Source organism: Astyanax mexicanus, chromosome 23, assembly GCF_023375975.1.
Source record: "Astyanax mexicanus isolate ESR-SI-001 chromosome 23, AstMex3_surface, whole genome shotgun sequence".
NCBI lineage: Eukaryota > Metazoa > Chordata > Actinopteri > Characiformes > Acestrorhamphidae > Astyanax > Astyanax mexicanus.
The window spans coordinates 22,570,442-22,597,500 of NC_064430.1; the positions used below are offsets into that span (position 1 = coordinate 22,570,442).

General features: G+C 42.0%; 1 protein-coding gene and 1 long non-coding RNA gene across 24 annotated transcripts in view; one reads left to right on the forward strand and one right to left on the reverse strand.

The window, feature by feature from the left end:
• Nucleotides 1-226: 226 nt before the first annotated feature.
• Nucleotides 227-27,059, reverse strand: part of tp53bp2b (tumor protein p53 binding protein, 2b) — a 45,364-nt gene continuing 18,531 nt past the window's right edge. Inside the window, exons 2-18 of the mRNA XM_007257618.4 lie at nucleotides 25,972-26,119; nucleotides 25,045-25,158; nucleotides 20,492-20,562; nucleotides 19,619-19,720; nucleotides 18,673-18,835; nucleotides 18,077-18,252; nucleotides 16,106-16,270; nucleotides 15,802-15,976; nucleotides 14,601-14,738; nucleotides 14,227-14,306; nucleotides 12,261-12,666; nucleotides 7,849-8,552; nucleotides 5,509-5,646; nucleotides 5,273-5,406; nucleotides 4,487-4,653; nucleotides 3,333-3,532; nucleotides 227-1,867 (exon numbers count right to left, since the gene is read on the reverse strand). Coding sequence (XP_007257680.3) covers nucleotides 1,826-1,867; nucleotides 3,333-3,532; nucleotides 4,487-4,653; nucleotides 5,273-5,406; nucleotides 5,509-5,646; nucleotides 7,849-8,552; nucleotides 12,261-12,666; nucleotides 14,227-14,306; nucleotides 14,601-14,738; nucleotides 15,802-15,976; nucleotides 16,106-16,270; nucleotides 18,077-18,252; nucleotides 18,673-18,835; nucleotides 19,619-19,720; nucleotides 20,492-20,562; nucleotides 25,045-25,158; nucleotides 25,972-26,119 — 3,123 coding nt within the window. The 3' untranslated portion in view covers nucleotides 227-1,825. The remainder of the gene's footprint in view (nucleotides 1,868-3,332; nucleotides 3,533-4,486; nucleotides 4,654-5,272; nucleotides 5,407-5,508; nucleotides 5,647-7,848; nucleotides 8,553-12,260; nucleotides 12,667-14,226; nucleotides 14,307-14,600; nucleotides 14,739-15,801; nucleotides 15,977-16,105; nucleotides 16,271-18,076; nucleotides 18,253-18,672; nucleotides 18,836-19,618; nucleotides 19,721-20,491; nucleotides 20,563-25,044; nucleotides 25,159-25,971; nucleotides 26,120-27,059) is intronic.
• Nucleotides 11,056-12,303, forward strand: LOC125787249 (uncharacterized). Of its 23 annotated transcripts, none has more exons than XR_007429181.1 (6): nucleotides 11,056-11,120; nucleotides 11,301-11,336; nucleotides 11,409-11,492; nucleotides 11,613-11,948; nucleotides 12,093-12,140; nucleotides 12,213-12,303. It is a non-coding gene; the product is annotated as an uncharacterized LOC125787249 (long non-coding RNA). The 23 variants fall into 23 exon arrangements; XR_007429172.1 differs by having other exon boundaries at nucleotides 11,111-11,132; nucleotides 11,433-11,516; XR_007429182.1 differs by lacking the exons at nucleotides 11,056-11,120; nucleotides 11,301-11,336 and adding an exon at nucleotides 11,219-11,300 and having other exon boundaries at nucleotides 11,613-11,840; nucleotides 11,889-11,948.

Sequence of the window (27,059 nt, forward strand, 5' to 3'; positions counted from 1 at the left end):
GCTTTTACAGTCTTGCTGAGAAACACATGAATGATCCTTGAAAATGTATTGTCTTGAAGAGTATTCTGTATTTGGACAAAAAACACTATTTTTTTCCTTTAAAATTTGAGATGTATGATTTTAAATACAGTTCATAATTAATTAACAAATACCTTCAGATCAAAATCACTGCTTTATAATAAAATTTACAGTAAATAAAATAAAAAACTGAGGCCGACAGAAAGTCTGATTTTAATAAAAAGCTTTATTAATGTGAATCAGGCTGTGATCACGCAGCGCTGCAGCTGTGTCTCTTTAAGCACCATAGAGGCAAAACTGATCTTTCAATGTTTATCATTAATAAACAACAAATTCTAACTAGCTTTAAACTCCGAGAGGAAACTGAACCTGGATCAGCACGTTCAGAGCTGTTGGCAGTGAGTATCGGAGAAATCCTGATTCTGATCCAGAAAAATCAGTGGAAATTTAAATTTACAGTTTTCTCAACCCAGTGAGCCAAGTTAAAAAAAAAAGCTGGTAGAAAGAATGACTCGCCCGTTTTCCATTCTCATCTGTTTCTATTATCATTTAAAGTAGCGTCACAGCGCTAATGCTCGGAGGAAAGCGCAGCGACTCGGTTCTGATACATCAGCTCACAGACGCAGCCTTGTGCTGATCCACATCACCCTAGGAGTGATGAGGGGAAAAAGTGCCATCTTCTGTACTGTACCCACCCAGAGAGAGCAAGACCAACTGTGCTCTCTCGGGGCTTCGGCAGCTGATGGCAAGATTTCCCCTTAGTGTTATACCTAGTATTAAAAATGCCATAATACCAGTAAACAAGTGGTGTGTTATCTGTGGTACAATATGTAAAGAAAAATGAGGAAATTCAGAGGTAAGTTTGAAAAGTCATTATTTTTTAGATAGATAGATATTTTGTGATGCTACATAGGTCAGCACTCAGTTTAACATTTATCAATTCAATTATATAAAACAATTGGGTATAAACAAGTTTTTTTGGATTTGATATCGTAAAGAAAAAATGTTTTTACTCATTTTACTCATTTTCCCCATATTTTTTATTTCAGGAAAAATGTAAAAAAATGAATCTTTATTTAATTGTTAATATTTTATTCTAAAGTATACAAATTGAGATTTCTTCCAGTAAAAATTAGTGTGCATAAAGCTGATTTTTTTTCTCGATTTATATAAATATATAAGATTTGGCTAACTGGGTAAAGAGGAAAACTGTAAATCTGACTTTCTGCTGAACTTTTAACAAACCAATCGTTGCATTTTGGAGCTTCAGAGCTTCAGACGGCAGTTTTGTGATCCAGAGCTACATTCATTTAAATAAGTGAGGATGTTCTTCACCAGCGGTGGATAATCCAGGTCCAGAAAGGAACCAGCAGGGAACCTGATAGACCCTCACAGTGGATGAAGAGCACCGGAGTCATCATTTCTGTACATCTGTACACATTATCTTCTAGAGATGCATAAATAAGTCTTTGTTTCTGGAGCCGAGAGAGGAGTTGTACGCTTCTGGAGCTGAACATTCCTTTATCTTTAATCTAGAAAAGTTCCTGATCAGCAGTAACAAACCTGTACTGGATATTTATTTATCTCTACATTAAAAATCCTCTTTTTCTACAAAAGTGAAGAAAGCTCTGAGGGTTCGGTACATTCCTTCTTCATTGTGCTTCTGAATAAGATTCAATAAATCCACGTTTAACATTAAAGCAGAGTAAAGCTGACCGGTGCACAGCGGACTGATCATCAGCACTTTACAGCTGCTGCTGTAACTGAAACTCACAGTGAAGTTCACGATGAAGTTCACTAGGAAGCTTCAGGCCAGACTCCTCTGCCGGGGTTTGATCCGCAGATACAGCTGCAAACAGAACAGCCGACATTAATAAACATTAATTAACATTAATAATAAACAATAAACATTAATAATTAATAATAAACAATAATATAAATGAATCACTTCAACATTCACACTCACTGTGGCCACTTTATTAGAAACACTTACTAACTTAAAATAAAGAGGCCACAGTGAGTGGAATCACAAGGTAAAGTAAATGTTTCCAATAAAGTGGCCACTAGAGCTGCACGATTTGGACAAAATATCTAATTGTGATTTTTCCCCAGAATATTACGATTTAAATTGTGAGCTGACTTCTCCTGACTTCTGTCCACCTCCACCCCAAAACTCCACCTCCACAACCCTTAACTCCACCCCCGCCACCCTTATCCCCACCTCTACCCCTCCAACTCCTCCTCAGCCACCCTTAACTCCTCCTCCACCCCTCTAACCCCACCTTCACCCTTCTAACTCCACCTCCACAATCCTTAACTCCTCCTCCACCCCTCTAACTCCTTCTCCATCCCTCTAATTTCACTTCCACCACCCTTTACTCCATCTCCACCCCTTAACTCCTCCTCCACTCCTCTAACCCCACCTTCACCCTTCTAACTCCACCTCCACAATCCTTAACTCCTCCTCCACCCCTCTAACTCCTTCTCCACCCCTCTAATTTCACTTCCACCACCCTTTACTCCATCTCCACCCCTTAACTCCTCCTCCACACCTCTAACCCCACCTTCACCCTTCTAACTCCACCTCCACAATCCTTAACTCCTCCTCCACTCCTCTAACTCCACCTCCACAACCCTTAACTCCACCTCTACCACTGTAACTCCACCTTCACTTTATCAACTCCACCTTCATCACCCTTAACTCCACCTCCACTCCCTTAACTCCACCTCCACCACTCTTAACTCCACCTCCACTCCCTTAACTCCACATCCACCACTCTTAACTCCACCTCCACTCCCTTAGCTCCACATCCACCACTCTTAACTCCACCTCCACTCCCTTAACTCCACCTCCACTCCCTTAACTTTACCTCCACAACCCTTAACTCCACCTCCACCTATCTAACTCCACCTACAACGCTTAACTCCACCCCCATCACCCTTAACCTGCCCTCCAACCCTCTAACTCCACCTACAACCATTAACTCCACCTCCATCATCCTTAACCCGTCTTCCACCACGCTTAACTCCATGTCCACCACCACCCTTCTAACTCCTTCTCCACCACCCTTAACTCCACCTCCACCACCCTTAACTACTCCTTCACCCCATCAACTCCACCAGTCTAACTCCTTCTCCACCCCTCTAATTTCACTTCTAATTTCACTCTAACTCCACCTCCACCACCCTTAACCCCACCTCCACCCCTCCCAACTGTGCCTGGTTGCTCTCGCTGATCAGCAAGGTACAGTAGGTGTTTCTGTTAAAGTGTCCACAGTGACTGTAAGCAGTATGTAGGTATGTAGGTGTCTCACTCCGAGCAGGTTGCGGGGGATGTACCCCTCGTTGTCTCCACAGCGAGCCCACCACCACTCGCTCTCCTGCCCGTCGTCTCTCTTCAGGACGGTCATGCAGTCTCCCTCAGTGAAGGAGAGTTCATCACCCCCCTCAGCTTCATAATCCCACAGAGCGTAAACCACGCCCCTGTTCATCACACCCATCTTCTCCTGAACGCCTGCACGCAAAAACACACATATATATAAATCACAATATCTGCAGGTGTATGGAAATTAAAAAAAAAATTTAATACCACTCGAGAAAATATAGAATATTCACCGTATTTTTCGCACTATAGGGCACACTGGATTTTAAAGGGCACTATCAATAAACGTTTATTCTCATACATGAGGCACATCAGATAATCGAAATGAGCATGGGTGTCACCATGTTGCCCTTTTAATGGGGAAGCACCTAAGTAAACAAAACTGTAATTCTTAAAAAATAGCCAGCTGCGGTTAACAGTGCTACCCAGACCCGGTTAGCAGCATAGCCAGCCCTGGTCAGCAGTGCTAGAAACCCGCATTTAGCCGGGCTACCCAATCCCAGTTAGCAGCGCAACTCAGCCACAATTAGCCGCGCTAACTCCCTTATAATCTGTAATTCAGTGGAGATGCTTTACTGCTCCTTATAACCTGGTAAAAATGTATACATAAGGGGCACTGATGATTTTTGGGGATGATTTTAGGTGCACCTTATAGTCTGAAAAATACGGTACCACTTTTACAAAAATGTCAGAAAAGTACACAGTGGTTGGTGTGTCTCAGTGATAACACCATATCATGTGGGAGACTGGGGTTCAATTCCTGGTCTGAGTGACTGAATACTGCTCTACACTAATAAAAGTCCTCCTAACAAGACTCCTAACTCTACTACTCTGCAACAGGGATAACCTTGTAAGTCACTTTGGATAAAAGTATGAGCTAAATGTAAGTAAGCTTGTAATTCCTGTTTTATCCCAGCAACTATGTATACGATTGATCCTCGGACATAAATGGGCCTTTTGGTTTCTGGTTAGCGCAATGCTTCATTAGCCTTGTAGGGTCACATTCCAGTGTATGAACGTGGCCTATAAACTGTGGTAAAATATAATCTGTATAAATCAGTTTTCTTAAAAGCTACCGTTTCTCACCGTAGAGGAACTGAGAGCACTGAGCGTATCCCTCCTCCAGCTCCTCACACTTATCTGCTGCCGTCTGCATGTCGCTGTAGGTGGTGGCGAACACGGCAGCGCCGGATTCCACCAGGAATTTACACATCTGCACGTTATTACAGGAGGCGGCGCAGTGCAGCGGCGTCCTGAAGACCACAGACAAGAAGAAGAAGAAAAAGAAAAGAGTCTAAAGAGCCATTAAAAACTAAACCTTATATTTCATTAATAACTGAAATGTTTTCCTCTGTTTTGTCCTTTAAGTGTTAAATGAGTTCCTATCAAAACTAGAAAACTGTCTAAAGCCCTGTATCTGGACGGGATTAGTATCTCAGCAGGAGGATCAGTGAGTTTTTAGGTTTTAGTTTTTCTCGGTCACATGACATCACATAAAGCTGTTCAGTAGCTCCTCCATTTCCACTCGCTGTTGTGTTTTTAACGTGGATCTCCGTGGAAACCGTGGCGCAACCAAAGTGTTATTACGGTGTGCAGCAGTGGCCAAATATCTATTTTATTAAAGGTGAGGAGACGAAACTCAGAGATGTGCGTCCGGACGGGACTAAAATTACAGGAGGAGAACGGAGTTCAGAGAAAAACAGTAGATAATTCAGCCTGTAATTTTCTCAGAGGACGTCTGAGAAAAACACGAACATGATCGTTCTGAACGGGAATAAAATCACAGAGGATAAAAACCCTTATAAAAGAGAAAAACCCCCTGAGAAAATAATCCTGTACAGATAGAGCTTAAGTCAGTGTGCATCTTCTCACCAGCCGTCGCTGTCTGCAGAATTAACATTCACTCCAAACTGCACCAGGAACTTGACGATCTCAGTGTGTCCTGCACACACTGCGTTATGGAGAGCGGTGATGCCCTCGTCGTTGGGCAGACTCGGGTCCTCCACCTGAACAAAAAAAAGCAAGTTCTGCTTTTAAATCTGGTTACGGTAACTTTTAAGTGCTTTTCTGCAAACGACTCTGTTACTGATCGAGTTTCTACTTCTCACCTCGTAAATGATCCTCTGCACCAGATCATACTCTCCCTCCAGAGACGAGTCCAGCAGCAGCGCCAGTGGGTTAAAACGAACCCGCATCCCATGATTTATCCTCTCTGAGCCCACCTTCCTCAGATTCGTCCTCTTCCCCTGCAGAGAGACAGAGAGACATTCAGTTAGCATCATGCTAATTTCAGTACCTCTCATTCATATTAGCCGCAGCTAACTGAACACCCTAATAGTGTAGAGTACAGTTTTACTGCTGCTGTAGTCTTTCCCACTGTTTATTTAAGCCGAGCACGGACCATGTGTTGCGTTCATCGTCCAAAGCCTGTCAGCATGTCACAAAGCTTTTACTTTAACCCTTGTGTGGTGTTCATATTTTTGTTACTTATTTACTTTGTTACTTTCTTATGTTACATTTCTTTCAAAAATGTACTACTCTTTTTTTATTAGTTTTTTAATAAAATGTAAATGAAAATGAATTTAACTCAAGATATGAGTAGAAAATTTGTTTAGTTTCAAATTTACAAATGAAGCAATGTTTATTAGCCCTTGGCCAAACATACTGTATGTAATATAAATGTGTAGGGGGGGGGGGTGTACAGTGTGTGTTTATCGAAAATGTGTTTTGATATTTGTTTTTCACAAAAAATGGGCCAATGCCAATGAGTTTGAGTTAGAAAAAATATTTTTTTAGTATCATTTGATGAAAAATGAAAAAAGGTCCCACAGACCCGAACACCACACAAGGGTTAAATGCACTGAAAGCTGCGTCTGTAGACAAGTGGAGGCAGTAATGTGTAATTATAATAAAATTATATTGATTATTATATTGATATTACCATTCTAACCTGTGCAACATCACAAAGACCACAGTTTCATTTGTTACTTTGCTATATTGCAAGTATTATTATCATGCCACAGATGTATATTTATTTATAGAATTTGAAAAGACATTAATTAACGATCATTTTCTTGAGCCCGACCTGAACCAGGCCCGAGGAAAGTGGCGGGTATTCTTGGCCCGACCCGACCCAAGTCCAGACAACCTGTACTCTGCTGTGCACACATAAACATACTCTAATTCATCAGCGTCAGTGGAGTAAAGTAATAAACGGAGCTGAAACCTGCGGGTCGACACTTCGGTCCCTCTTCAGTGTTTGATGAGTGTTTGATCAGGCGGTGATTAGAATCTTAGTGTGGTCGGTTGCTAAGCAACAGCCTCTGAAAGGAGCCGGAATGGGAGGATTACTGGAGTCTGAGCTGACCTGACTCGCTCTTTCTCACGCTCTCATCTACCGGTCTCTAAAATCTCCTTCTTCACCAGAACGGCTGATCTGGAATGAAGTCCATACTGATAACCTGTAACTATAAATACCTTATATCTTCTCAATAATAATAATAATAATCATGATAATCATGACAATATTAAAGTTACATGACGTAAAATCCTTAAATTTTCCCCCTAAAAATCATCAGAGCTCCTTATAATTCGGTGCTCCTTATGTATGAATTCTATCAGTCAGGTATTAAGGAGCATTAAAGTCACTCCACTGAAGTACAGAGTTCTACAGGAGTTTCAGTTTAGCTCTCCAGCACAGAGACTGGAGCAGCATTAGCATTAGCATTAGCCGATAACCGCTGTTTCTCTGCTCAGAGGCGAGTATTATCTGCCTGTAGCCTGCAGCTAACCCTGACTAGCACTGCTGGAGCAGCATTAACATTAGTGCTGGAGAAATTCTGGAATCTAAGCTTACTGTACATAAACAGAAGCGCTTTACTCACCCAAATAAGTAGTTTTCAGGAGAGAAAGTATTTTTTATTACAGTTTTGTTTACATAGTTTAGCTTCACTTAACTTAGTTAGCTAAGTTCCTTATAGTGTTGCTTAGTGCACCTTATCTATGAAAATAGACGTTTATTGATAGTGCGCCTTATAGTGCGAAAAATACGATACTAAAACATTATTCTTTTTCATTTCTTGCCTTTGCCTTGCAACACTATGTGGATCACGTTTGTTAGGACCATCGTGATGAATCAATTAGCAGTGGTGCTTCAAATAATTAGCTTGTTATCAAGCTTTTAAAAAAAAATTACCACATTAAAATATAATTTATGCCATAAAGAGATTAACTATGAAGAGAAACAGAAGGACGTGTTTTTGTTGCGGCCTGAAGAGCACATTTGAGATTTTAAAATATTTTCTGCGGTAAAATGAGATCCAGAATTCTGGTTGGAATAAGCTTTTTAAATGCTTTTGCTATGTTTGGTTTATATTGGTTGATTTCAATTGTAATGAAAGTGTTTTCTCCGTAACTAAAACAGCATCCATCCGTACAGCGCTGCGTACCGGGGGGAGCGTGACCTGTCCGGTGACCTCTGGAGCCCTCATGTTCCCGCTGTCCTCCCCCAGGCTGTCCTGGTCCGCTTGGGTTTGGGTGATTGGGTAGGGCGGCGGGGGGTACGGCGGGTACTCGTCCGTGTACGTCTCCGGGGGGCTGGATCTGCTCACCTCCTGCTCCTCCTCCTCCAGCGGGGGGCGGAGCTTTGCCTGTTCGTTCTCGTCGGAGACGGGGGATCGCGGGGGCAGCAGAGGCGGGACAGAGTCATCCTCCTTCTGCAGCTTCACGCCCTCGTCCTCCTGCCTGGTCGTCCCCCCTGACTCCTCCCTCTCGGGCGTCTCCATCGCTGCCAGCGTGGTCTTCTGGTAGAGCAGTTTCTGGATGTTGGGTCCTGCAGGTCCCTCAGGTTCAGTGATGGAGCTGCGCTTCCTCAGGACTCGAGGCGCGTGGTGGAGTCTCTTCTTTAGGGACTCCAGGTCGGCGTCGCTCTGCAGTCGGTGAGCGTGAGACAGGAACGGCAGGAGTTTGGTTGGGCTGAGGGGACGTGGGACGCGCTCTGGTTCTGGACCGTCTCCGGGGATGTTTGAGGGGGTGATGGTGACGCCCTGGTCCACCTGGTCGGGTTCTGAGACAGTGAGGCGCTCAGGGTGGCTGCTGTCCTGAAAGTGGGAGTGCTGCCCACTGCTGGACGGGACCACTGGCTTTCCATACACTAAAAAAAATGAGATAAAGAGAATTAAACCACAGATCACCAGCAAACGTGCAATTTAAATCTGCATTATCAAAGGACCTGATCACTATCAAGGGGCTAAAAGGTGGTTATCACAAATTGTTCATCAGAAGATACAGTCGCTGGTCACGCCAACTAGCCATCGTCTTATGTAGAGCTCAGTATCAAAATTCAACAATAAAAAGGTACCAGCTGAAATATCTCAGTACTAAAGAGTACCAAAAGATCTAAAAAAGGTAAACTTGTGCTGAGGTCTCTCAGGTGCTTGCTCTCTCTCTCTCTGTCTCTCTCTCTCTCTGTCTCTCTCTCTCACTCTATCTCTCGCTCGTTCTGTCTCTCGCTCTGTCTCTCAATCATTCTCTCACTCACTCTTTTGCTCTGTTTCTCACTCACTTTCTCTCTCTTTTGCTCTGTCTCTCACTCTCACCCTGTTTTTTGCTCACTCTCTCCTCTTCTCTTTGTCTCTCACTCTGTCTGTCACTCACTCTGTCTCTCACTCACTCTCTCTCTTACTCTTGTCTCTCGTTCATTGTCTCGCTTTGTCTCTTGCTCACTCTTGCTGTCTTTCTTGCTCTCTCTCTCGCTCTGTTTCTCACTCGCTCTGTCTCTCTCTTGCTCTGTTTCTTGCTCACTTTCTTTCTCACTGTCTCATCACTCTCATCACTTAATCACTCTATTTTGCTTTCTCTCTCACTTTGTCTCTTACTCCCTCTGTCTCTCTATCACTCTCTCTCTCTTTTGCTCTGTTTCTCACTCACTTTCTCTTTTGCTCTGTCTCTCACTTACTCTCACCCTGTTTTTTGCTCACTCTCTCTCTCTCTCTTTGTCTCTCACTCTGTCTCTCACTCACTTTCTCTTACTCTTGTCTCTCGTTCATTGTCTCGCTCTGTCTCTCACTCTCTCTCTCTCTCTCTCTCTCTCTCGCTTTGTCTCTTGCTCACTCTTTCTTGCTCACTCTTTCACTCACTCTTGCTGTCTCTCTTTCTCTCTCTCGCTCTGTTTCTCACTCGCTCTGTCTCTCCTTGCTCTGTCTCTTGCTCACTCTCTCACTTTTGCTGTCTCTCTCACTCTTGCTCACTTTCTTTCTCACTGTCTCTTAATCACTCTATTTTGCTTTCTCTCTTGCTCTCTCTCTCACTCTCTCTTGCTCTCTCTCTTTTGCTCTGTCTCTCACTCTCTCTCTCGCTCTGCCACAATGCTACTTCTTACAGTTTGACAATATGAGAATGAGATTAGTTAGTACTGTAAACCTTTGGTACGCTTTGTTGGTGAACAGACAGAATCTGCTATACCTGTGGTAGTTCTGTAATTACAGACAGAGAGAGTGCTTCTATATTCTCAGTGGAGATAAAAGATAATAGATATTGTTATAGAAAAAAGATGGTCATAATTTTATGCTTGATCATATTGTGCAAATTGTGTTTATTGCTTTCTGTCTCTCACAATCTTTAATATTGCCTATTATATTGTAGCTTACCCCTCTCTATCCCTCTCTCACGCTCTCTCCCTCCCACTCACAGTTTTGTCTGGTGCGTGAGGAAGAGGATGAGGAAGAGGATGAGTCACGCTGATGATTTCCTGTTGTAAAGTGAGCACAGTTCTGCTGTAAATACCCCGCCAGCCTTTAGAATCAGCGCTTTGTTCCTCGTTATTAAAACCTCACGCCTCAGGGCGTACATTACTGCCAGAGCTCAGCACGCTAACAGTGCTAACAGCGCTAACAGCCCTCGCATTACTAACCGCATCTTTAACCACCAGAACTCACAGACTGCACAATTAACCCTTACATCTCACTTCTGCTGTCGGCGCTCAACTAAATCATGTACTTTATGTGATTATGAACAGGATTAGGATGCAAATGATTGACAAAATACGCTAAATAACTAGGAATGCGTTAACTTGGTATTATACATCTCCACAAACTGGCCTGTTTTCCTACTGAAAGATTCCGGCTGTACAGGACTAGGATAGTAACATTAGCTGCGCGAATTTAGCCTCGTGGTATGCGTCCACTGGCACCTGAGCCCTGACGCATCCTACTCATTTCTACAGAGAGAGCGGCCGCATGTCACGATGCATGCAGGGTTGCGTTTAACCCTTTGGCATAAAAGTTAATCAGTGCTCAACTTTATTTAAATGAATCTGGCAGTCAACCACAGAAGAGAAGCTGAAAATGGCAGAATATGGATTTATAGAACTATAGATTAGAGTGAGTTTGATTTAAAATCTTAAACCTATGATTAACTTCTGTAGATTCATTTGAATAAAAATAAATCTGTCAGCATATATTTATTTACCAAAAGACTGGCTGCCTTTCTCTTTCTGTGTAAATTTTACTTAAATATTTCTCTATGTGGCTTTAATTTAATTACAGTTTTAGTACTGTCAAAATACCGCATGGGGAATAGTAGCGTGAGTCATGATGCACCTGCATGCATCTTCAACTCCCATATCTGTTTCACCATTATCTCCTCTATCTGTATCTCCTCTATCGGTAGTGTGGTCAGTAGTGAGGTCAGTAGTGTGAGCGGTAGTGTGGTCAGTAGTGTGGTCAGTAGTGAGGTCAGTAGTGAGGTCAGTAGTGTGAGCGGTAGTGTGGTCAGTAGTGTGGTCAGTAGTGTGGTCAGTAGTGTGGTCAGTAGTGCGAGCGGTAGTGTGGTCAGTAGTGTGGTCAGTAGTGCGAGCGGTAGTGTGGTCAGTAGTGTGGTTAGTAGTGTGGTTAGTAGTGAGGTCAGTAGTGAGGTCAGTAGTGTGGTCAGTAGTGTGGTCAGTAGTGAGGTCAGTAGTGTGGTCAGTAGTGCGAGCGGTAGTGTGGTTAGAAGTGTGGTTAGTAGTGAGGTCAGTAGTGTGGTCAGTAGTGAGGTCAGTAGTGAGGTCAGTAGTGTGGTCAGTAGTGTGGTCAGTAGTGAGGTCAGTAGTGTGGTCAGTAGTGCGAGCGGTAGTGTGGTCAGTAGTGTGGTTAGTAGTGAGGTCAGTAGTGTAGTCAGTAGTGAGGTCAGTAGTGACGTCAGTAGTGTGGTCAGTAGTGTGGTCAGTAGTGAGGTCAGTAGTGTGGTTAGTAGTGAGGTCAGTAGTGTGGTTAGTAGTGAGGTCAGTAGTGTGGTTAGTAGTGTGGTTAGTAGTGAGGTCAGTAGTGTAGTCAGTAGTGAGGTCAGTAGTGACGTCAGTAGTGTGGTCAGTAGTGTGGTCAGTAGTGAGGTCAGTAGTGAAGTCAGTAGTGTGGTCAGTAGTGAGGTCAGTAGTGAGGTCAGTAGTGTGGTCAGTAGTGAGGTCAGTAGTGTGGTTAGTAGTGAAGTCAGTAGTGTGGTCAGTAGTGAGGTCAGTAGTGAGGTCAGTAGTGTGGTCAGTAGTGAGGTCAGTAGTGTGGTCAGTAGTGAGGTCAGTAGTGTGGTTAGTAGTAAAGTCAGTAGTGTGGTCAGTAGTGAGGTCAGTAGTGTGGTTAGTAGTGAAGTCAGTAGTGTGGTCAGTAGTGAGGTCAGTAGTGTGGTTAGTAGTGAAGTCAGTAGTGTGGTCAGTAGTGAGGTCAGTAGTGAGGTCAGTAGTGTGGTCAGTAGTGAGGTCAGTAGTGTGGTCAGTAGTGAGGTCAGTAGTGAGGTCAGTAGTGTGGTTAGTAGTGAAGTCAGTAGTGTGGTCAGTAGTGAGGTCAGTAGTGAGGTCAGTAGTGAGGTCAGTAGTGCAAGCTGTACTCACGGCGTGGCTGGGAGCGGGTCAGGGTGCTCTGGCCCTGGTAGCCTTTGGCCAGTGAGCCGTGCTGGGTGTACATGGAGTAGATGGAGCTGGCTGCCAGGGTCTGGGGTTTGTGGAGGGTGGGGGGCGTGGCCGAGCCTTTCCCCGCCGGGCCCTCCACGCTGAAGGGGCGCACGGTGGCGGCCGGCAGGGTGTCCGGTTTGGGTGGCAGGGGCAGCGGCAGGCCGTGGTGTGGAGGGGGCAGGGGTGGAGGTCTCTGGCTGTGGGTGGACGGTGGGGTGAGCTGGGGGGCTCCTCTGGCTTTGCCGGGGAACGTTCCGGTGCTGAAGCCGGGTTTACTGAAGCCGGACTGGGGGCCCGGGGACGGTTTGGGTTTGCTGGGGACGGGAGGAGGAACCTTCCCTACAGACTGAACACAAAAACACAACCAGGGTTTTCATGACTTTTTCATGACTTCACGTCAAAATTTAATGACCATACGATCTTTAAAACATCAGTACGGACATAGAAAAAAAAATTTAAATTAAAAACTCATGTTGGTTATAATTGCCTCTCACTTAAAATGATTTAAATATCTTTTGTTTACTGGCTGAATAACATTTTTATGCATATTCTGCCTTATATGTGTCTGAATGAAGCCAGGTAGCATTAACTCAGCCTTTTCTCTCACTGAGTAAATTGTTTTACGGATATTTAAAACTCTAGTCTGAATAGAACCCACATAGACAGCCGGCTAATGCGGCGAAACGTGACGGATTTACCCAAACATTAATTTTTTTTTTTTTCAACCAAAACTGTCAATAACAGAATTTTTTTTTTAATTTCCATGGATTTTCTAAAACTTACAGGGTATTTTTTTATTTTTCCAAAACATCAAACTCCATGACTTTTCCAGGATTTTCATGAACGTATGAACCCTGCACAACAGACACTGACTGATTACAGCTCTTACACACAGTCTGAGAGAGTCTGGGGTAAAATGCTCTAATCCAATACTTTGGCAATGTATAAAAATATATATATAGAAGACATCCAAGTTGTGCCTTTTTAATTTTTTAATTATTTTTAATTATTAATGAAGCAACAGTATCAAAACTGACCATTTTATCACAAAATAAACAAGTACTAAATGGCCATAAAAAGGATTTCCACTTAAATATGCATATTTTCTTAAATAAACAAACTAAAACATTTCACACAACAACAATTCTGTTATTAATGTGATTCCCTTTTTAAATGCTGGTATTTTCCTATACATTTAAAAAGTAGACAGTAATAATAGTGTAGTCTGGTTTATTAGACCTGGCAGACTAGATTTAGACTTTTAGACTAGATTTAGATTTTTTTCCTGTATTATAATATTTATATTATATTATCTCAGGGTTTAGGGCGGCACGGTGGCGCAGTGGGTAGCACTTCCGCCTCACAGCAAGACGGCCTGGGTTCGATTCCCGGCTGGGGCGACCCGGGTCTTTCTGTGTGGAGTTTGCACGTTCTCCCTGTGTCTGTGTGGGTTTCCTCCGGGTTCTCCGGTTTCCTCCCACAGTCCAAAGACAGCACGTTCAGGCTAATTGGAACTTGGTTGAAATTGCCCCTTAGGTGTGAGTGTGTGAGTGAATGTGTCTGTGTGTCTGTCTGTGTCTGTCTGCCCTGCGATGGATTGGCGGCCTGTCCAGGGTGTATCCTGCCTTCCGCCCGATGCCGGCTGGGATAGGCTCCAGCACCCCCCCACGACCCTTAATGGATGAAGCGGTTGATAATGACTTGACTTGACTTGACTATCTCAGGATTTAGTTTTGTGCTGAGTTACTTAGTTTAACTGAGCTTTAATACAGGAAGCTGTATATATGTTTTTTGCATATTACAACTTGGAAAGAGATAAAAATACGTTTGTGTGTGTGTGTGTTTGTGTGTGTATATATAGGTGTGTGTGTGTGTGTGTGTGTGTGTGTGTGTGTGTGTGCAGTACCTGCCCATCCCTCAAGAGGTCCTCGCTGCTCTGGTTCTTTCGTAAGGGAAGTGGAGGTGGTTTCAGGTCAATCTCAGGATCTGAAACAGAAAAAGGAAATGCAGTCAGCTGATCTCAGCACTGAACAGAACATCACCAGAACAGCACCTGCTGAACACTGAAGCTTATAACAACACAGATCACTGACCCCAGATCAGTTAATTAGCAGGAAATCACATCTGGTATCTTAATGTGCTTTTTGAGTTCAGTACAGGTGATGCTAAGCTAATGATGCTAACAAACATGGTGGACTGGCACTAATCGTATCTTAATAATCACTAAACACACTCAAATCTTAATTAATTAGTGTAAGTGTGAACTGTGAGTTTCTTCACCTTTCTCCATTGACCCATGGCTGCTCATTCTTGGTAGTGTGGAGGCGTGGCCACGCTGGGATACGCCCACACCAGTGACCTCAGCGCTGGAGCTCCAATCAGAGAGCTTTAAGATTTTGCTTGTTTGGAGACCAAGACCTGGGGAGAGACATACCCTTAGATACACTTAGATATAGTATATTGTCGCTGTCCAATCAAAAACAACTATTTCCATATTCGCCATATTCGATTTTTAGTTTGCTACATAATTTGAACAGACAAACAGTTTCTCACACTGTGTCAAAATTTCTTATTGAACAGACCAATAGAAACACTTCAAAATGACCTGAACTAAACTCTTTTTGCCATTAAAAGTTGAGAAGGTTTTATTTTTATAAAATACTTTTTATTAATGTATATATAAATTATATTTCTATACACTGTATATTTCTATACACTAAAGACCAGGGGAGTCAAAACATATCAATATATCACAGTATTACAACTTTTACTTTTGCAAAATTGTATCAATTTACAAAAACACAGTATCAATTTTTAATAATTATTTTTTTAATGTAAAATTGGTGTCAGAAGGGGTTCATGTTGTGTTGTGTTTAAACCCCACACATTAGAAGAGTTGCATCATTACATCATCATTATATCCCACCGTTCTGATTGGATAAAAAATCTCTTTTACTCAGATTTTATAAATATGATAGTGTTTTTTTCTATGACAGATTTTTAATTATTTGTTTTTTAATATCAAATTGGTGTCAGAAGTGGTTCACCTTGTGTTGTTTTTAAACATTACATTTACATCATTAGATCCTACTATTCTGGATAAAAAAAAATCTTTTACTCTTTTTATAAATAAGATAGTGTTTTTTTTATTTTATGAAATACTTAAATTATTCATTTTTTAATGTAAGAATTGGTGGTTTAAACCTCTGGTGTTGTACTTATTAGATCGTTAGATCCCACTGTTCTGACTGGATAATTTTTTTAAAATAATTTTATAAATACAATAGTGTGTTTTTGTACTATGGTTTTATACTTTTATACTATAGTTTGATTTAAGCAATTGAAATATATTGTAATATAATGCCTTGTTTACAGTATTAAGTCTTAATATGTAATTTTGTACCAACTTCTTTCCAGTACACAGCCCTACTACAGACAGCACACAACCCCAAAGAGTGCTGAGCTCTGCTCTGGAGAGTACCTGCGGTTTTGGCCAGTGGTTTGGGCAGTGTGGCAGTGCCATCTGGGTACGCTGGTTTTATTAGAACTTCCTGTCTGGGAGGAAGAGGAGGGGGAGGGGACTGGATATACGGCCCAACGGCGGCGACTCTGGACTGACTGAGCAGAGGCTGAGAGGTGTGGCCTTCAGTCGGCTGCTGAAAGAGGAAGAGAGACAGAACTAGTTAGGATTAATGTTCTCCTCCAAGCGTGTTGAAGTAGGTGATTCAATGTGAAAGCAGCTCTCAGTGGAACTGTGCTTCTGTTCTATGGTTCTTTTAACTTACAGGCAGGTTCTCTTTCTGCTGTAGAGCCGCCTTCTTCTTCCACAGCCGCTCGCGCAGCTCAGCCACCCTGCGGTCCATAGCAGCCACCTCCTGCGTACGCTTACTCAGACTGTCCCTCTGCTGCTGCAGCTTCGAGCTCTGCTCCTGGTTCAGCTTATTCCTCAGCTGCAGCCAAAAAGAGAGAGAAAGAGAGAGAGAGAAAGAGGAAGAGAGATAAATAATCAAATTTTACTATAAATTAACATGTTTTAAACAATGCAGCAGTCTAAAGATGAACACCATGATTGATTTTTGTACTTTTTAGTTTGGTCCAAACCAAAATAGTAGGTATAAAAGGTGCTATGAACCACAATTCTCACCAAAAAAGGTGCTCTCTTACATTTGTTTTAGGTGTTTTAGACTTTTAAACCAGAAGTTTAACAGAAGGCTAAGGCTGGACTTTGTCACCCAGTAACATGAAAAAGATTCTGGTGATTCTGTATCTACTGTAACTGTAAATGAACTTTTATTCATACACAGAAATAGGAAAAGGAATCCGAAGCTAATCTGTTACACACAATCTGCTTAATGGCAAATACACACTTAATGGGAATCATATTTTGGCAGGGAGGCAGAATTTAGCACAACACGTGGAAAATCCATTCACTGAATTGATAATATGCCAGGGGCCAGTGAACACCCTTCTACAAACCAATCAATGTCAAATACAGGGAGATTGTAGGAGATTCTGGCAGGTGCAGAATTCGGCACAACACCTGGAAAGGTAACTGTCCGAACTGACTACATTCTACAAACCAGAGAAAAAGAGAGGGAGCACGCTCAGTCAGAAACTTCACTCCTTCATTTCTTTGGTTTTACTATGGGTGAATGAGCTACTGAGCTCTGAGTTTCCTCTTCTGAAGTCTCCATTGCTCCACCAGCCGCTCGCGTTCAGTAAAACTGAGCCGGATCCTCTTTTAGAGGCTGTACGTGTGACGTGGCCAGAAGAAGAAGAACTCACGAGTAAAGTAACCTGAAACCCCAGTTTTTAGAATGAATATATTATGAGGATTAGCAGGGATGGTGGTTCAGCTCACTGATACCATTAAACACTATATTATATCCATATTCTAGAATCAATAAAGTATCTATCTCATATTCTTCTCCACTCAGAAACGCTTCTGCTTTCAGTTTAGAAACTAAATAATACAGACTGACACTGTCTGTCACGTTCATGTAGAGAAGGGTCTCTCTTCTCTTCTAGTGGGGAACCAAAAATATCTGCCAACAAGAAAACAAAATTCCACACAACACGTCGTGTGATAAAGTAGAATGAGTAGTGAGGAAGTTCAGGTGATGTCATGGAAGCTTTTGGGTGATGGGAAATGTGACGTAAAGAAAAACTCCAACCACTATAGGAAGTGTGTGGATAGCAGTGAGGAACATGTGGGAAGTGGCTTTTTTAAATTATTTTAAATAAGAAATAAAAACTGCTTCTTGTGGCAACAAGGCAACACAGGAAACAGAGCTGAAAATAAATGTGTGGTGGGTGGATGATGGGTGATGGGTGATGGGTGGTGGGTGACGGGTGGTGGTGGATGATGGGTGATGGGTGGTGGTGGATGATGGGTGATGGGTAGTGGGTGATGGGTGGTGGGTGACGGGTGGTGGTGGATGATGGGTGATGGGTGGTGGTGGATGATGGGTGATGGGTGGTGGGTGATTGGTGGTGGGTGACGGGTGGTGGTGGATGATGGGTGGTGGGTGGTGGGTGATTGGTGGTGGGTGACGGGTGGTGGTGGATGATGGGTGATGGGTGGTGGTGGATGATGGGTGATGGGTAGTGGGTGATGGGTGGTGGGTGACGGGTGGTGGTGGATGATGGGTGATGGGTGGTGGGTGATGCGTGGTGGGAGATGGGTGGTGGGTGGTGGGTGATGGGTGATGCATGATGGGTTATGGGTGGTGGTTGATGGGTGGGTGGTTTCCCACCTGCAGCTCTTTGTAGAGACGCTCCAGTTCTCCAGCTGAGTTGTGTCCACTGTCATCCAGCTTTCCCTGGTGCAGCATCTCCAGCTGCCGGCTCAGCTCCTCCACCCTGGACACAGCCATCACCAGCTCTCTCTGCTTCTGCTGGAACAACCCGTTCATCTGCTCTATCTCCTCCACTACCCATCCAGAGAGAGAGAGAGAGAGAGAGAGAGAGAGTTAGAATTAGTTTAAAAAAACACCAGCCAGGTATAATTGAGATAGGTAGGTGTATGTTTAGAACAGTTCTGTTTACACTAGTTAGTTCTGGACCTGGACTTTACCCACCTCTGTGTGTAAGTATAGGTTTAAATAGGATCTCCGGTGGATTTGGATTTTTTTAATAGAGGCTCTAAGACAAGGTCAGTGGCTGAACTGCACTTAGCAGGGCATTATTACACATGTTTTAAAGTAACATATGACGTTGCAAAGACTGTTATAAGTGTAAAAATGTCTTTATTTTAAAATTAAATAATTTTCTCAAATATTCAATACACTACACTATTTCACACCATAACTGCTAATATACTGTATATTTTGAACAGTCTGTAGGTTCTGACCCAGTTTGCTGTTGCTGAGGCGTTTCTGTTCCACCTGACCCTTCAGAGCTCGGACTCTCCGCAGTTTGGCCTCCTGGTTCTCAGCGTTTTCTCGCAGCAGCCGCAGTTTCTCCTGCTCCGACGCCTGCTGTTCCTGCAGCTTCAGGAAGCGCAGCCGCTGTTCCTGAAACACAAGCAATTACATGCAATTAAAACAGGGACCATCTGGCAATCAAAATTATTTGATCAAAAAAAGATAAAAAAGGACTTCAGTTTAACTTTCTTTCTAAATTTAATTTATATTGGATACTATGTATAGTGTTTCCTCTAACTTTAGGATTTTTATAAGCAGGAGCGGCAGGCTCCCACCCACAGGAACGTAAACCGGCAAAATAAACTAATTAAAATAACAAAACAAAGCATTTAGCATAATTTAGCATTATTTTATTTAAATTTAGCCAATAGCCTGCAAGTGTGTGTGTGAAGACGCAGCCTGCTCTTCCAGAGACGCTTCACTGTGTTTGTAGTCCGTAGAGTGCTGGGAATTGTAGTCTTTGAGCTGAGTGTCACTCCCATGCTCAGGATGTGCAGGTTGAGCGTAATAATGTCTTAATATTTATGTCTTATCATTTAGTTCTGTCCAAAAATAAATAAATGTGGTTTGTAGAGAACGAAAATTATTTTTCATTCAATTTTACTATCTGCAAATTGAAAACGTTTTTAAAGATTAATTCAGAGCAATTAAAATGTTAATATGTGTGATACATTAGTGTTTATTTACCACCATCACTGTGAATAAAGCTGGTAAATTTCTCTACAGTGAACTCATTAAAATTTCACACTAATTCCCCACTGAAAGCCTGTTTACATCACAGCCTCTGAGTTACGCAGACATATTGCAATACTGGGGGAAAAGCCCGTAAGTTCAGTCTGAGAATGGAATTATGAAGCTGGAAGAGTTTAGTACTTTGTTAGCTAGAAGTTCCTGCTGGACGTTTATCTGCTGCTGCTGCCGGGATGCCATCTCCTGCAGCTCGGCCAGAGTGAGCTCCATCCGCGGAGGAACCATCTAATAACAACATCACCAGATACAGATAATCAATAATCACATATACAGAAAGTACAAACAGTTTTAAAGTACAATGTTAGTTTTAAAGGGCCTGTATAAGTATGTACATTTTTGACTGGTAATTGGAAAGTATGCTATAAAATATCACATTCTAAATCCATTCTTTCTGTGATGTCTACCAACATTATCATCCCATGGAACCTAGAGAACACTGCACTGATCTGTGGGGTAGAGCTTAGATTGGGCCCAAAAAATCCAGCCCGACCCGAGCTGTTCACATTCTGCCAGAGCCCAAGCCCGATTTAAACCCCACACTTTTTTAGTAAGTAGAGCGTTAAAACTGAGCTTTTTAAAAATATTTTTTAGGGCTGTTTGAATGAGTGAAACCTCTGGGCTCCTGTACTTATTGTGGACTGGTTTCTGTCTCTTGTCTGTTGAGAGGGACAATTCCTGACAGATCGCCGGTCACTATCATTACCACTGTGTGTGGTTATGTATAATATAAAAGTTTCATCCAACTGTCAAAACTGTCAGGCCTACCAGGCTTCAACTTCACGCTGGCCAGTGCTCAGCCTCCCCCACAAGATAACACCTCACAGCTTATACAGGTGTAGGCATTCCAAACTCCTTTACCAAAGTAACTCTTCAACTGAAAATTATGGCATGGTATATCCTTCCATTCAGCCTACAGGAGATTAGCACCGCCCACTTACATTAACCAATCAGAGCAGAGCTCATTTGCATGAATTATTTTTATTCTTTCACACTCACCCCATTCTCAAGATGTCTCTCTGTTTTCACTGTGGTCCTCTTCAACAGCAGCTCTGGACCTCTGGGACCCCCTACACCAACACAATTAAAACACAGAAATTGTCCAATTAAAACACAGGGTACAGTAAGTGTTTCCAATACACTGGCCAGTTAAAGTACAGGGTACAGTAGGTGTTTCTAATAAAGAGGCCATTTATAGCACAAGATACAGTAGGTGTTTCCAATAAAGTGGCCAGTTAAAGCACAGGGTACAGTAGGTGTTTCCAATAAAGTGGCCAGTTAAAGCACAAGGTACAGTAGGTGTTTCTTATAAAGTGGCCAGTTAAAGCACAGGGTACAGTAGGTGTTTCCAATAAAGTGGCAAATTAAAGCACAAGGTAGAGTAGGTGTTTCCAATAAAATGGCCAGTTACAGTACAATGTACAGTAGGTGTTTCTTATAAAGTGGCCACTTAAAACACAAGGTACAGTAGGTGTTTCCAATAAATTGGCTACAGTGAGTGGAAACACAAGGCACAGTAGGTGTTTCCAATAAAGTGGCCAGTTAAAGCACATTTTTGAATATAATGAACGATATTTTACCCTGAAATATGGTGCCATATCACCCACATCTGATAAATCTCATCAAATTCTTGTATTGATTAATATCTCAGTTAGAGGGTGTTCCATATCATATTATATCATATCGTATACAGGTGAGAAAGGGTCAGAGTGTGTTACATAACGAGAACAAAGAGACTGAGCCACAAACAAAACTAAAAACACGGATCTCCACCACAGACACTGTTACATAACTCTCACTCCAGCACGGTAATATGGGTTAGTGGATAAACCAGCTGTAGATCTAAACAGTCACACATTGTTCCAGCCTGCAGGAGGCTAATCACCGATCGACTGATTACACAAGACCAGCGCTTTCAGAGCCGAACAGCATAAAACCCAGCATTACTGTAACTCACAAAGTGCAAAAAGTGCAAAAAGTGCACAACACTGAGATTATTTTCACTGTTTTGTAACAGTGGAGCTTTGTGGCTTAATGGGGCCAAAAGATCTTCAGTGGAAACTTAATACCACACACACACACGTCTGGAAAGTCTATAACCTTTGCAAAGGAAGTAGACATTTAGCTTATTCTCATTATGTAAAGGAATTAGCGCGACTGCTAATGCTAGTCTGTGAAATAATAACACCAACCAACAAAAAAAACAACATTATTCTATTTTTCCATATTTTAACTCCAAAGCTAGTGCAGATATATCACAGATACCAAACAAACAGTTTTTTAACAAAGGGGCTAAGCTTACAGGAGTAGTTAGGGACAGGCAGGGTCAGTAACAATACAGCAGCAAATAAAAACAACATACCAGAGCGTATAGTCAGGCAAAAACATTAATGGTAAATACAGCAAAGACAGGGCTAAGGCAATGAAGTATTCAAAAAGACAAAAATAGTTCAGCAAGGCAAGGCAAAAACCAAGAGTCGAAAACAACAAAAACAAGTTGGTAACAAAAGGCAATAAACAAAGGAAACGTGTTGTAGAAGAGCAAGATAACTAGATTCAATACTCAGCGAAGTACAGAGCAAACTGAGGGGTATTTATACAAGACAGGTAAGGTGAAAACAATCAGTAACTGGGGGAGCGAGAACGCCATAATGTCATGTGATCAGCTCAGAGTCAGGGAAGTCCGGTGTGAGTGCATGCTGGGAATTGCTTGAGTCTTTGCTGAGTAGTTTAGAGTCCAGAGCAGAAAGACAAAGAGCATCAGGACTGACAGTAGCTCAAATACAACTTGTTCAAGTAATGGGGATTTTCATTACGGAAAAATAATTAAAATAAAGGTTTTTATTAAAACCAATCAAAAACAATTAAAAATGCTAAATAAAAATAAACGCAAACGTAAAAACAGCAGTGACTTTGGTTTAAGCTGCCATAATTATTATTAGCTACATTGGGGGTCTAAAGCACTGCCACAATGATCAGTAAATCGCTGATTCAAATTCCAGTCATGCATCTTGCCATCAGCTGCCGGAGCCCTGAGAGAGCACAGTTGTTCTTGCTCTCTCTGGGTGGGTACAGTACAGTAGATGGCGCTCTCTCTTTCCTCTCATCACTCCTAGGGTGATGTGGATCAGCACAAGGCTGTGTCTGTGAGCTGATGTATCAGAACCGAGTTGCTGCACTTTCCTCCAAATGTTAGCGCTGTGATGCTACTCGGCAATGCTGGATGGAGCTTCATCCACTACATCTGAGATGAGCGAAAGTGAAGTGACTAATCCCCCAACATCAGACCTTAATAATCCTCTTGTGACTGAATTCAATCAGATCCTCACAGCAAGGTTCCAGTTTCTGGTGTAAAGCTTTCCCAGAAGATTCCAGGCTGTTACAGCAGCAGAGAGAGGTCCTGAGAATAACCCAGTAATACCCCTGATTTCAGAAGAAATGCTTAAAGGAAATTAAATGGGAGCACTGACCCAGCCAGCTGTGTGTGAGTGTGTGTGAGTGTGAGTGTGTGGTGTGCTTGCTAGTGCTTGGCACACGAGGGTGGCGTAGGCTGGTACACACTCACTCAGCTTGGGCCTGCACTCGTTACCCACAGATGACCCCAGTAGTGCGAGGAGGTGATTTGGTGCTTAAAAGTTAGCATAAGAACTAGGGGTGGGCGATATGGCCCTAAAACAATATCACGATATTTCATGGTATTATCGATAACGATACTCTTGGTGATATGAAAAAAAAATTAAAAATACACTACTGCAACAAAACAAAACATACATTTTATTATTGTATACGATATGATATGGCACACCTCTAACTGAGATATTTAAAAAATACAAGAATTTTAGATTTGTAACAGACCTCCAAATATCTCCATGTATCCAGGATTAAAGTAAAATAAATGATACTGGACAGATATCATTTTTGGTCTCTAGTAGATATTGAACAGGAAATAAGAACAGTGTGAATTTTTCTTTTGCAACAGCAAAAAAGTAGAACCCTGATGTGATAATTAGGGGTGGATGATGTGGCGCCATATTTCAGGGTATAATATCGTTCACAACATTCAAAAATGTTGGCGATATTATCGCGTACAATACGATATGGCATACCCCTTATAAGAACCTTATCCCGCCTGTAAAACATGGTGGTGGTATCATTATAGTTTGGGCCTATTTTTGCTGCATTTTGGTCAGGACAGCTTGCCTCTATTGACAGAACAGTAAATTCTGAGTTATATTAGATAATTCTAAAGGAAAATGTCAGCAAATCTGCCCATGAACTGAATCTCAAGACAATGTGGGTCATGCAACAAGACAATGACCCTAAGCACACAAATTGTTTTAAAAAAGAATTCCAAAGAATGGTGCAAGAAGAATAAAATTAATGTTTTGGAATGACCAAGTCAAAGTCCTGATCTCAATCCAGCACTTTAGGTGGCATTAGCCGCTAGCCACAAGTGGATAGCTGCTAATGCTAATGCTCCAGCCTTAGTGCTGGAGAAAGTTGGGAATCTAATCTTACTGTAAATAAACATAAATTAAAAGTTTTCAGGAGAGAAATCTGTGTAGATTAACATCAAGCTCTCGTTTAACTTAAAAAAATGTTTTTTTAAGAATTCTAGTTTGGTTTACTTAGCTTAGCTTTACTTAACTTAGTTAGCTACCCCCACCACCACCACCTAGAGGTGAGACCTACTGAGTTAGATGGAAAACATGACGACACCCCTGTTCCTTACTAGTGTAGCTTTAAATACGCCTTAAAAATACGCTATTTTCCAGTTTAGTGTTAGTTGTTGTTATATTGAGTTATATGAAGTTGTTAAGGGCGGTCTGGTTCTGAGCTAGTCCTATATCTGTGGTCTCTCGAGGGTTAAATATCTCTGTCTGTTTTGACTCTGCTGTGCCGGAGGAGAGTGTGTGACTGAACGGATGACCGACTTGGCTCTGAGCTGCAGGTCTGAAAGAGAACATGTGCTCGTTTCCTGGTTAAACACAGGCTAAAAAAACCCACACAAAACAAAATCCTCCTTCATTAAACACCCGTGCAAATCCTCCACACGGCGCCGACTGTACACCGTCCACCCAGCTTAGAGGAGCAGTCATGCTCGTAATTAAATATCCCCTCAATTTCAGCAGAATAAAAATGACTATTTTCAGATAAAAATGGCTCTGGCTCTAAACACAAAAGTACTGCGTGAACTTTGGTTTTACAACCTTATATTTAGAGCCCTATGATTTTTAAGATGCAGAAAACATGGATGCAATCATAGAACTGAGGTATAAAAGCTGAATTTAGACAATAACAATGAAATACTAACAGAGAATCTAATTTTAAATATGTATTTACTACAAATCCCAAAATGCATCTGTTTTTTTTATTTGTATGCATGCGTATAAACTAGCTTCCTGTAGCCAAAAGCATAAAAAAATAAAAAACATAGTTTTAACTGCAAAATTCAGGGTACAACAGTGTCCATGTGGTAAATTTGAGTAAATTTGTTATAGAAGGCATTACCACTCACAGTGGATATAAAAAAAGAGATTTGCTACAATTACCTGTTTCGTGGCCGGGCGCTCGGTCGTGTCGGAGGACGAATCGAACCTCAGCCCTCTGCTGCCCCCATCGCTGCAGCATCTCAATTATCCTCTCGCTGTCTCCAATCATACGCTCTGTCAGAAGAGGAGACAGCCAATCAAAGAGAAGGAAAATATCAGGGAAGCTTCATGGTAAAGATGCTGTTCAAACAGTTCTAGTTAAAAGCGATTGAAAGTGTTTGTTTAGTCAAAGCAGTCCTGCTCAGGCCAACAGGATACACGGACTGATTCAGAATAGATAACGTATAGCATAAAAGGTAAGCTTGTGTATGAATGCAACATATTTCACCTCATTACCTGTACCACTTATCTCTAAATTATTTATCTCTGAGTGCTCACACCTGGGGGTGTATTTTTCACACTATAAGGTGCACTATCAATAAACATCTACTTTCTGGTCTATTTTCATTCATAAGGCATAAGGCACATTATGTGACACTAGTAAGGAACAGTGGTATTGCCATGTATAAAGCTAAGCTACATTTCTTTACTAAAAACTGTTTATTTGGGTGAGTATAGAGCTTCTGTTAATTTATAGCAAGCTTAGATTTCCAAATTTCCACTAAGGCTGGGTGCAGCAGCATTAGCATTAGCAGCTAACTACTAGCACTAGCTCTACACTAGCACTACACGGAATCGTGAGTGTTCCTGTAAGCCAGAGGTGATATTAGGTAGGGGTTCCTACCATGAGCTTATTTTAACACTGTAAACGAGCAGACAGTCCGATATACTCACTTCTGAACGGCAAAAGAGCTAGGGCTCAGCAGCTAATGCTAATTCTGCTCCAGTCTTGGAGAAACTTCACTGAAACTCCTGTCATGTTTTAAACATTAACATGTTTCTTTATTACCTGGAGTGCCTTTATAAACACAGCAGGAGATCTCTTACCTGATCCCCTCCAGGTTTCAGCCAGGTAGCAGTCTGTCTCTCCGGGCTCTTTACACAGGTCCACCACGTCCCTGCACAGCGTCTCAGGGGTAACGGGCACCTCTGTGAAGTGCAGGTCACTGTTGCTGAGGTACACGGTCAGAAACATCTGTAGAAATCAAACAAAACAGAGAGTATAATCTTCTGCCTCATTAAAACACTGTTTATATACAATTATATCAAATAAAATCATCCCACATCATCAAATATCTGTCTGCAAATATCGTTCAGAAACTCTGCATGAGCCCACCATGAAAACAATATGATAACATTTTATTATGGATGTCTCGTCTGGTGAATGTTATATGAGATACATGCCAATGATACAAGAGTCAAACTGCTGAGCTTCCACTATCTGTGAGGAAAATTAATGCTGCCCATCTCCCTGAACACACCATCCGCACTGTGAAACATGGTGGTGGCAGCATCATGCTGTGGGGATAAGCTTTTCTTCAGCAGGGACAGATTTAGGAAGCTGGTCAGGGTTGATGATGGAAGATGGATGGAGATAAATAAAAAAAAGGACAATCCTGGAAGAAGAAAAGCTGTTGGAGGCTTTAAAAGACTTAAAAGACAAGACGATGACCCTAAACATACAGCCAGAGCTACAGTGGAATGATTTAGAGTCACTCTCCATCCAATGTTCCAGTGATGGAGTGATGGACTTCTGGAGGGATTTAGTAAAATCCAGACAGTAGGATTCTGTTACTGGAGACAGCAGGAGGCCGTATTGATCGTATACGTTCAATGTGGATGAGAGCAGATGATAGGGACGGTTTGGTCCATTTGTTGGCGTCCATCATTAATATAAAATACAACAATGACAAAATTTGACGATGCTATTATTCTAGCATAAAATTGAAAGATTCCTGTGAAGAAAGCGGCTTAAGCTCCTGTATTACAGTGTTCTGTTGTAGTTGTGTAGTAAATTGTTCTTTATTACAGTGTTTTGTTTTAGTTCTGTTGGACATTGCAGATAAAACACGCTTAATCTTAATCTCAACAGCAGAAAGCATGAGGTAAATCTCTGTGCTGAAACTTATCTCAGT